This window comes from Nipponia nippon, unplaced genomic scaffold (assembly GCF_047370975.1).
Source record: "Nipponia nippon isolate SJK-2023a ecotype South Korea unplaced genomic scaffold, ASM4737097v1 scaffold_17, whole genome shotgun sequence".
Taxonomy (NCBI): Eukaryota; Metazoa; Chordata; class Aves; order Pelecaniformes; family Threskiornithidae; genus Nipponia; species Nipponia nippon.
Window position 1 is genome coordinate 12,144,251 of NW_028262333.1, and position 10,961 is coordinate 12,155,211.

A 10,961-nucleotide genomic window follows, 5' to 3' on the forward strand; every position below is an offset into this window, starting at 1 on the left:
CACCGGCCAAGCCTATACCTCTCTGGGCCAAATAAAAACCTAAAGACCAAAAGAAATGTAAGCAGCACATCCTCCAGCAGCCTCTCCTGTGGTGTCACAGCTCCCCCAGGGGACCAGGCATGTTGTCCATTTTATGTTCCCAGGACTGACCTCCTGCCCCCATCCCACGCAGGTTCCTCAAGAACTCAGCTGTGAGATTTGCTGGATTAATACTTGTCCTATGTGTACAGATACAGTGAGTCAGGATGGCATCCAAGGGATGAAGGTACCTTCTCTCTTTCTACCTTTCACTTAGAAAAATAGAAGTGAACACCAGTCAGCAATTGAAGGTGTCAGCTGTAATATTAGAGAATAAATCCATGACAGACAGACACTTCAATGACCAAAACTTTATATCCCATGGGTCATAAAGGTAACATTTGCAACATCAGCTGCTTTTGCCCTTTCTCCTGGTAAGGACCCACATACTCTCTATGGAAGTTATGATCTTCTATAGGTACAATATAACACAGGTCTGTCACAAAAGCAAAACTGGAAAAGCCAGCAGTAACATAAAGGAGATATTTATTGTCAGGCGGTATCACATCAACATAAGTAAGCAAATGCCATAGTAACTAACAAAATACAGGAGAATGTCTTGTGAATTCACTGGATTTTAGTTTCTGGCATCTTCAAAAAAGAAATATTTTGCTTTGGCTGACAGGAAACCACAAAGCGCAACTGTCCCGTAATAGCAGCAATCAGACACATACGGGGACAATAATTACAGGCAAAATAAATTAGTTGTACACAGATCTGTTTACTGCATTTCTAACGACCTCATATTTTTTTCTTCATATTTGAGGGTATGGGCTTGCTTTTTTTTTTTTTTTTTTTCCATCTCCTAAAAGTCCCAAGACTTTTAGGTCTCAGTACTGTAGGGATGACCAGTTTTCTAAATGTTTATTCTCTGGGCTGGCACTAGTAGTTTATTCCACTGAGAAGATAAACAATTAGCTTAAACAAAGTTTAATGTTACAGACAAATGACTTATGTTTCTGGTAATTACTCAAGTCGGGAGAGCAAGTTGTTTCATGAAAAATTATGAAGTTGCTTGTTTGTTTAGTATTAGTCAAGCATACTAATATTTGAGAGTTGTGAAAACAACATTGTTTTCTCCATCCTAGCCAGTCAAACCATAAGATACAAAGCTTGAAGTTAACAGTGCAAGTACAGCTCTTACGAAAATTCAAAAGCTCCATGCCCCTCCCAAAACCAGTCCAGTTACTTTAGAAAAGGTAACAGTGCAGGATTAACCCATTGCCTGTTGAATAGCATGGCCCCTAACCCATTCTCTTGAAATTCTCAAATAGAACACAAACAGAAGTTCAAAGGTAAACAACAATATAAGGAAAACAACAGAAGTCAGCATATCTTTTAAAAGCAGGAGAATACAGAAAGTACCCTTAAGGTGAGCTGTTCCAATTAAGCACCTTTCTTTCAAACAAATGTTGGAAGACAGCATTAGTCCTTGACTAAAATACACCTTCTTGTGACTTCTAATGGAAATCAAAGACCGATTTATAATCACTGTGCCTTTTGCCACTGAGATGGGAAAGGTATATTCAATGTACATTCAAATAAGTCCTTCAAATTACATTCTGACAAAATACATCAGGCTCAAATGAATCATCTTCAAAAGTGACCTTAGCTTGGTGATGTAATCAGCAGTTAAAATTCTGAAGTTGCTAATATGCCTCCAGTAATTTTTTAAGTTATGTCCAAGTACCCCCTCCATAATAGAATTTGTGTCTGCTAAAAAAATGCTGAAACACAACTCTCAGTTTCACAAAGCACAGGTCAGCTGTATGTCATTTGGGAATCTGCGCTGGTGTAAATAACTGTTCTGCCCAGACAGCCAAACCAAGATAAATGGGGAAAATAGCAGTTAGGTCACACCTGTTGAGAATGTTGTCTTTTTCCAATCACCTGACATCATAAGTTTATCATGTAATTCTACATTCACTTTGTCAATAGAAAAGCTACTAGAATTATTACATCCCGGTTAAGTGGAAGGTTATTTATTCCATGAAGACACAGGTAGTTATGACAATAATATTTACTTCAGATAATATTGATTACATAGCCAAGAAATACACTGAAAATTATATCTGTAACTTGGAATGCTTGAGATGGTTTCCACTGAGCGCTCACCCCTGATGCTCTTCCTCAGTGATCTGATGTTGTAGCCTAGGTTTATTAGGATTGTGTTCAATCAACCAGTCAGCAAGCCAAGACTGTGGAACAAAAAACCCAAACATTTTTAGTTTTCTGTTGTTTTCTATTAAGTGTATGGGAGAATATTAAAAACACTACTTGAAACCACTGATACAGACACTCTCCTACCGTGCTGCAAAATAAAGACCTTTCAGAAAAAAATGGACATACAAATAACTTGTTTTTTCAAAATGTTCTTTTAAATCTTCACAGCTTATATTGCTTCTGAACAATTCTCGCTGACCTTTAGAAGACAGCTTTTCCTGGCAATCTCTATCTTTGTGTCTGTATAAGAACATTTGAGCCATACTTCAAATAATCCGGTCATCTCTGTTTTGGAATGAGGCTGTACAATATGCATGGAATTGCTTAATGAAATATTACTCCTGACAACACTTACAGATACTTTAACTAGTAATCATTCATTAAAAGCACAAGTCTTCTGCACTGAAACCACTTTATAGTACCTAAAACTTAAAACCAAAAACATGGTTACTTTTTGAAATTCATCTTGTAAGATTTCCAGCAAATTGTACTTAAATAAGATGTGGGAGGTAGAAATGCCTTGAGTCCTAACTTCATCTGCCAATGTCTCAGCCTGGCCTTAGGCAAATTAACCCTTTGCCTCGGCTTCCCCACTTGTAAAGAGAAGTTTTTAACACATCCTTATTTACTTCGCAAGGCTGTTAACGATTAGTTTCTGGAATGCTAAGTACAACAAACTTCATACCATACTGTGAAGTGAAAGAATTGATAAAATAGTAGACCAGACCTCCTTTTATTACCAGGTACAAAAAGACTGGCTTGCAAAGAAAGAGACAACAAGCAGACCACTATGACAATCCTCACAGGTTAGTCAGCAATAGCAGAAGAACAGTAAGAACTCAAGACAGAAATGGAAAAAAAAAAACAAAAAACAACCAACCAACCAACAAAAAAATCCCAAAACACAAAAGCCCAAAAGCCCTTAGAAAGACTACTTGGGAAAAAGAATTTTTTCAATCATTTGAACCTGATTAAATTTATCCTTAGGGATATCCCTAGGGATAAATTACTTAAGGAACTGGCTGAGACAACCTCCGTGCTGCTAGCAAGTATTTCTGAGTGGACAGATAGTTTCTGATGCCACCTTCAAAAAGGGGGGGGGGGGGGAAGGAAGAGACAAATCACCCCAACTTCAGTTCTTCAGTTCCTGGAAGGATACTAGGAAAAAAAACAAACCATTCCATCAATCTCCTTCTAAGTCAGCCAGTAGGTAACAAACTAAAGAGCAATAGCCAACATATATTTCTGAAGAAAAGCAGTATCAAATCAACATTATTCTCCTTCTGTTACAAGGTCACAGACATTATGGACAGGGAAGAAGGGGCAAATATCATGTTTTCATTTTAGTAAAGCTACTGACACTGCTTCATATAGCTTTATAGCTTTCTTACAAGCAAGGAAGGAAAGCATGCTCTCGATGAAGTTACTATTAGTGACCACATAACTGGCTAGAAAATTGTGCTCAGAATGCAGAGATTAATTGGAAGCAAAACCAAAAAAAGGAGTTAGAGAAATGTGACTTATAAGGTAAGAGGGAAAAAAAAAAAATCAATTTTTAATATAGCAAAGAGATGACTGAAGGAAAAAAAGATGGTAATGCTCTTCAAATATACAATAGGTTGTTGCAAAAAAAAGGAGATATTACATTGTCTCCAATGTCCTCTGGGGATAGTAAAAGAAAAAAAAAAGTAATAGGCCTAAAATTGGAGCACAGGAGATTTAGGCTAACTTTTAGTGAAAGCTTTTTAACTAAGTATAATTAAGCACTGAAACAGATTGTCTAGGGAGACTGTATATTCTCCGTCATTTGGAGTGCTAAAGAGCAGCCCAGACAAACATTTCTTAGGAATGGTTAGAAACAATTGGCCTGGCCTTTGGGCAAAGGGATGGATGAAAGACAACTTCATCTCTGTTTTCTAGATTTCTATGGTAACAGTGCCAGACATACAGATAAAGTAAACAGGTTATAAAGCTGGCACAATCAAAGTACCTTTAATCTGACCTCATGTATACCACATAGTTCATAGAAACACCCCTGAATGATTTTTCAGGCTTTTTTTCTGAAATGTATCTTTTAGAAAAATTCAATGTTGATTAAAAACCTGATAATGATGTAGAATCCATCACAACTGCCAGTAAGTTGTCACAGTGATTAATTATCTGCATTCTTAAAGAAGTACTAGTGTGAACAACTTGAACTTTAAGAATACAAAAAATATTTACCATATTTTTCTAGATGAAAGCAAGCTAATTTTGTTTAGGAACTGAGAAAAAAAAAACACCACCACCAACAAAAAAACAAACAGGAAATTAACTCTAGTCTTTCCACAAAGAATTGTAATTTGAATGCCATCCATGGCTAAAAGGAATAATATGTGAGAGGAGGGCAAGATGCATCAGCTTAATAACTAGAAAGGGGTCACAAGAACACAGAAGAATTTTCTGTAGGTCAGTTTGACTACTCAAGATAGGTATCACTCAAAAGAATCATAATTCATTTTCCTGGTGAACTGTGGAGCAACGAAATTAAATGCTAATCAATGCTGTGTAGTCAAAATAACAGCTTATCCTAAAGAAGGGTTGATAATACTAATTTAAAGAAACATAACAATGACAAAATATAGACAGCCTTGCTAAGAACTCCACAGTAGTTTACTCAACTGTGTAACTACTAGAGTGTAATTAGCATCTACTCTCACTTAGTATCTATTGTATGAGAGCTATTTCATCTCAAAATCACCTCAGAACCAGTAAATAAAGTAAAAACTTATATTGACATTATATGATAGTACCCATTTACCTTTCCAGCTATCTGTAACAGCTATGTGTTAGAAAGAGTTTTATAGATGTCACAGAAAAACGCTGTCATTTCATCAAGACTGATTTCATTTAGTCCTGGCCCTCATTTCATCTGTTAACAAACCAATCAGCTCTTTGAAAGGCAAATGTTATTTGCTTAGCTCATTAGCAGGTAGCTAAAACAGCACAGCTCTAACAGAAGAGTAGCTTTCCTATATACAGGGACTTTACTAATACAAAGTAAATGTATCACAAAGCATACAACACAATACTGATATATTGTACATACCATTGGATCTGCTGGCTTCTCTTTACACAGTGCAGTGAGCCCAGCTAGTAATGTAGGCTTTACATAAAGGTTCAGGTAATCCCTAGCATTTTGTCCAGCTGGAATTGGCTCCAAGATCACTGTAAAGAGTAACCACAAGTGTTGGAAAGCAGTTTATAGTATGATTAAAAAAGGCATTATTTCAAAGGTTGTTTATATATGAGCTGTTTTCCTTAATAAGTTAATAATACATAATGGTTTTTATAGCTTCTCCCACAACAAACTGCAAAGAAACTACTTGAACCCCTTTACAATGTCCCTGAGGTCATCTTACTCATTATAGACAATTATGAAAGGGGAGGAAATCAGACCACCTGGGGAAAAGCTATATCCTTGAAGATTCATTGGACATGAGAGAAACAATATATCCCATGCTTAGTACTTCCTTCTTGCAGTGTGAAGCTGGTTTCTGAAGACCCTAAAAATCTCACCTTAAGTCCAGCTTTGCCATTAGGGTGAGGAGAAGAGACATGGGTAAGGTTTGTAGGGAAACCCTTACAATGGGTAAGGTTTGTAGGGAAGTGCAACATCTTTTATTAAACTGATACAGCTGACAGACAAGTTTTTCTAGCAGAGTTTCCCTTGCATCTTTCTGCCAAAGAGCAAAGCCACCTTTCAACTGTTACGTTACAAACAAGATCCTCTTCCAGCCTTTCCAGGTTCTATGGCCCATATCTCTGGCACTTTGGAATTGCACTATCATGTGCGCATCCAGCTGCTGTTGAACAGGAATTACTCAACCTGAGCCCAAGAAGAGAGTCAGTCTTCTCAAGCCAACAGGAGTCCCTGGGGCTGCTGGTGGCAGAAAGACATGCTGGAGTGCAATAGCTTCCCGTTTCCTCTCATTTTCCAGCTTTGTCTGCTCCAAGCCCCAGACCACAGAGTTCAAAAAGTAGAAGCAATCCCTGTAACTATAATGGCTCTTCAGATACCTTTTGGTATACCTTTCATAGCAGAAAATATCAGATTATACATAAAGACTCATGTTCTCATAAAGCAAACAAACCCAACGTTTTTTAAACCCAACTGTATCCAGAGTCTGGACAGAGACAAGTAATAGCAGGGAAGGACGCTATCCTCCCAAAGATTGGCAATGTATTATTTGCACCATTTTACCTTCTGGAAACATGAATCGAATTTCTCTTTCTGCTGAGGAAATGCTGAGACTGCCGTGAAGTGCATTCCTCAGATCATCAGTCCCATAGATCGCTCTTAAGCTAAAAACAAGAGAAAAAAACTGCTTTGTAGGCAACTGCAAATCCCTTCAAGTCTCTACAGTCTGGGGGCATACAAAAGCAATATATATGGACTAATTAACAAGGCATTGGCTTGATTTTGTTTAAAAAAAAAAAATACATAGCTACCTAAAATTTATGTTGATGCACTCAGCATTCTCCATAAAATGGGTGAACTTTACATACTAAAAAAACAATGGAGAAAAGCTACATTAGACAAAATTGAAGAGATAACAGGCCACTCCAAACCTGTATCTCTATTGTAAAAGAAAAAAGAAATTAAAAAAAAAAAAAAAGAGAGAGAAAAATTCTGGTCTCAGTTAAGAGAAAGACAAAATGCTACTAACTTCACCAAGGCCAATCAGCGAGTTACCTGTGAGGGTGAGTTCTCCTAGCTCTTATACTGTTTGATGGTCCAAGCAATTCCTTCCAGTATGAGACTGCACGATGTCTGGCAAGCGCCATAGCAACTAAAGGTCCAGAACTCATATAGGCTGTTAAATTAGGAAAAAACAATTTTCCGTATTGGTCTGCATAAAAGTTGCTACATTGCTCTGGGCTTAACTGGAGCTTCCGTTTCTATAAAGTGTAAAAGAAAAAAAGAATGAAAAAAAGCTTGCCAAATTAAGATAGCTCACTGCCTTAGGTAGGATACAGTCCTCTGGTGCAGACATATCTTCAAGTGCAGGAGAACCAGACACAGCGTAATATCCCAGCCTAATCTGATTCTCCCGGATCTGATCCTCTTTGAGACACAAAGTAACACAGAGCAAGAGTTTTGTAAGTTAATTAAGCAGACAGGCAGGCCATTTGAGTAAGATGTGACTTTTAGCCTACAAACTACAGCATTTTAAAACTGGTGGATGACTTCAAGTACAGTCAGGGCACAGTACAGAAAAAGTGAAGAGCGTTACAAGGGCAGGATTTAATTACTCAGCTGCTCTAGCATAATGTTCCACTTTTAAACAATTTTCTCTTCAGCCCACACCGTTAATTATGAAATTGTTCTATTTTTCATGCAGTACTCATGATTTACGATTCTCACAACAGCTGCCTAGCCTGCAACCTAGTCCTGCCCAGGATTAGGACAAGTTTGGGAGGTTATCAGAAGGCATAGGGCAGTCACAAAAAGAGACATAAAGAAAATTTTTTTAAAGTGCTTTCTTTGACCCTGAACTTGTGCAACACAAGACACCACAAATTCAGATGCCTAATAACTTTGGTGCCAAAAGTCACTGGAGACATCAGAAGACACTATAAACATCTTGTTATTAAAAAAAGAAATTAAAGATTAATTTCTCTCATCTTCTGACACATTTCGTATAAATAAAACGACCAGAAAGGGAGGAAATTAAAAAAGAACGAATGTGAAAAAGGAGCATTTACAAGAATAAGAAAAATTATTACATTTCCAGGGGGAAAAAAATCTTAAAATTATATCTAGAAGCGGAGTCGTCGCTCACACCGTGCCACAGAGCCAGCTACCACGGCCAAGGGCGCTGCCGCGGAGCCGGCAGCGGCAACAGCGGCAGCAGCGGCAGCAGCGGCAACAGCGGCAACAGCGGCAGCAGCGGCAGCAGCGGCAGCAGCGGCAGCAGCGGCAGCAACAGCAGCAACAGCAGCAACAGCAGCAGCGGGCGCGGGCGGCCCTGTGGGGAGGCCCGGGCCGCGCCCCGCCGCCGGCGGCAGGCGCGAGGGCACAGCGCCCCCCAGCGGCCGCCCCCGCCCCGCCCGGGGCGCCGCGAGGCGCAACCGCCGGTAACCGGGGGGGTGGGGGGGGGACGGGGGTCCCCCCAGCGCGGTCCGGTTGTAGCCGACAGCCAGAGGCGAGGAAAAACGCCCTGACGGGCAGGGAGCGGCACCGCGGGCTCCTCGCCGAAGCTCCCGCCGTACCGCCGGCTTCAGGCGATCCAGCGCTCCCGTTTTATTTCCCAGATTCTGACCTACTGTCATAAATTTTTTTCAAATGCTCTTACAGAGCGAGTGTGTGAAGAGCCCCACGGAAGAGGACTAAGATACATTTCTGATTAGCTAGCGGCAAATCTTCTCTTAACGCAATCGCTGCTGGAAGTCACACTCTAGAGCCTGTCCCTGCAGCGCTGGGCCTGACGCGGGTGCTCAAGGCAACATCCCCACCGCCTCCGGGTCAGGTCCAAAATGTAAAAGGACAAGCTCAGTAAGGCCTATTTAAATGAAACATTTGTAATACATTTAAATACCCATGAAGCCCATTTACGTTAAAAACAGTAGAAACAAAAAATACGTCAGACCACAACTGGCCAGCTATCTAATTCAATTAATTCTCCAAGTATCCACTGGGCAAATGCAGGCTGTATGGAACCTTGTGATGCCAGAACAATACGCTCTCCAAAGAGTTACTTCGGAGAGTCCACATATCTGCTACACGTCTGCTAAATCCCAGTCTATTAACAAAGTCTGTGTTTTCCTGTGGTCAGCAAAATTGTTGGTCTGTTCTGTTCCATCCCATGTGCCAAGAAAATGTATCCCTACAGAATCTGGCAGCGGTGGTTGATGACATGAAAAATACGATCGATTTTTGGGCACACTAGCTTTTAGTTACTGGCTTGACTGCTGAAAGTTAAGATAAATATTGTTCTGACTTACAGACTGCAGTGATTTTCTCTGGAACACAGCCTATTACCTGAATGATCAGGAATCCTGATCGGAGAATGAGATCCTCTATTTCTTCTTCTTTATCAATGACATCTGGTTTGATGAGGGCCAGAGTTCTTTCCACAAAAATCTGAGGTTCGAGCATTAACATCTGCATCTTGGCTTCTAAATTAGAATTCACGTGCTCCTTTGTACTGCAATGACACCAGTTCATGATATTTGGAGTTTGTCAACCGCACGGTCACCTGCGGTGAGATTTACCGTGTACTCGAGGAAGAGAGAGGGTCACCCCCATTTCACAACATCCACCTGAGATATTATCTGGACTAGTTAGCACTCTGTAGTTCACACTCCCTTTTTCAGTGCAGTAGCATTTTGTGGAAAATAAGCCAAAAATTACATGTTGTTAGCCAATCGCAAAATGTGAACTATTCTATTTCTAATATTTCACTAATTAACTCAGACAATGTATGAGAGAAAGAGAAGCGTTATCATACACTTTGCTACGTGTCAGAGCGAGCCAGGCTCACGAGCTCACTGTACTCCCACATGCTCCATCCAACCGTGTGTTCCACCAAACCCAAAATCCATATTCTCACGCATGAAGACTGTGGTGTGGGATTTACTACTTGGAGCTAGTCCATCTGTAAGCCTCAGGGTACTTCTCAATTGTTACTTAATGCTTATATTTATGGGCTCAGGACAAAGTGTCAGTTTTCTAACTGAGCAGACCAGGCCATTAAGAAGCTATTAGAATACAAAATTGTTCTGTGAATAGAGGCACCAGAGCAGACGGGTTTCCTACAGACTAGTGGCCACTTGTGACCTTCTTTTCCCCCTCCTCCCTCTGCCTCCACGCTCGCAGCCCTCGGTCTCTCTCCATCTGCACTGGACGAGACACAGGTACACAGCCAACCGGCCAGCTCACTGCTGCAAAAATCATATATAATTGCTCAGTAATACCTGCCTTCTCGCTTGGGATGATCTTTTCTGCACCTATACCTTTGAGACTCCTCGTTCGCTTTCAGATTTGGCTGAACAGGCTCCGGCCTCCATCGAGGCCGCTGCCAGCGCCCGCAGGGGCGGAAAGCCGGGGCGCTGAGCACAGGACGGCCAGGGCTGCCTTCGCCTCCGAACCGGGCTGGAAGCGCACACAGCCGGAGCGCTCGGAGCAGCCGGCCTGGAGCTGGGACACCCCGACACCGGCCGCCCGAGGGGCCCAGGACGCGACGGAGACCCGAGGAAGCGGCTCCCTCCTCTCCACAGACCCCTCCCCGCCGCCCGGCCCGGAGAAGGGCTCAGCCCCGCCTGCCCTGAGGGACCCGCCGCCACGCCACCAGCTCCGCCTGCTCTGCCCCCACAGCGGCTGCCACCAGTCCCCCCGCCCGGCCCGGCCCGCCGCCGCTGGGCCCTTCCCGCCGGCGGCGCCATGCCACGCACCTTCCCGCTCCGCCGCCGTTGCCAGGCGACAGCGGGGCCGGCTCCCCGGGCGGGCGGCGGGCGGAGCGGCCACAAGATGGCCTCCGCGCCCCTCGGCTGCGACCGGAGCCGGCAGGGGGTCAAAGATGGCGGCTGGGGAGCGCCGGGAGCGGCGGCTCTGCCAGCGGGAGGCCGCCGCCCGCGGAACGCGCCTCGCAGGCCGGGAGAGCCGCGGTCTGCGGGCA

General features: G+C 42.4%; 1 protein-coding gene across 2 annotated transcripts; it reads right to left on the minus strand.

Moving 5' to 3' along the window:
* Positions 1-579: 579 nt before the first annotated feature.
* On the minus strand, positions 580-10,961 carry NME5 (NME/NM23 family member 5). 2 transcript variants are annotated; one of them, XM_087753993.1, is made up of 6 exons: positions 10,738-10,961; positions 9,326-9,491; positions 7,037-7,242; positions 6,545-6,645; positions 5,390-5,508; positions 580-2,276 (listed from the first exon to the last, which is right to left on the minus strand). In XM_087753993.1, the coding sequence occupies exons 2-6, from the start codon at positions 9,452-9,454 to the stop codon at positions 2,190-2,192; spliced, it is 642 nt and encodes a 213-aa protein (XP_087610119.1). In that variant the 5' UTR covers positions 9,455-9,491; positions 10,738-10,961; the 3' UTR covers positions 580-2,189. The 2 variants fall into 2 exon arrangements, with proteins under 2 accessions (XP_087610119.1, XP_087610118.1); XM_087753992.1 differs by having other exon boundaries at positions 9,326-9,542.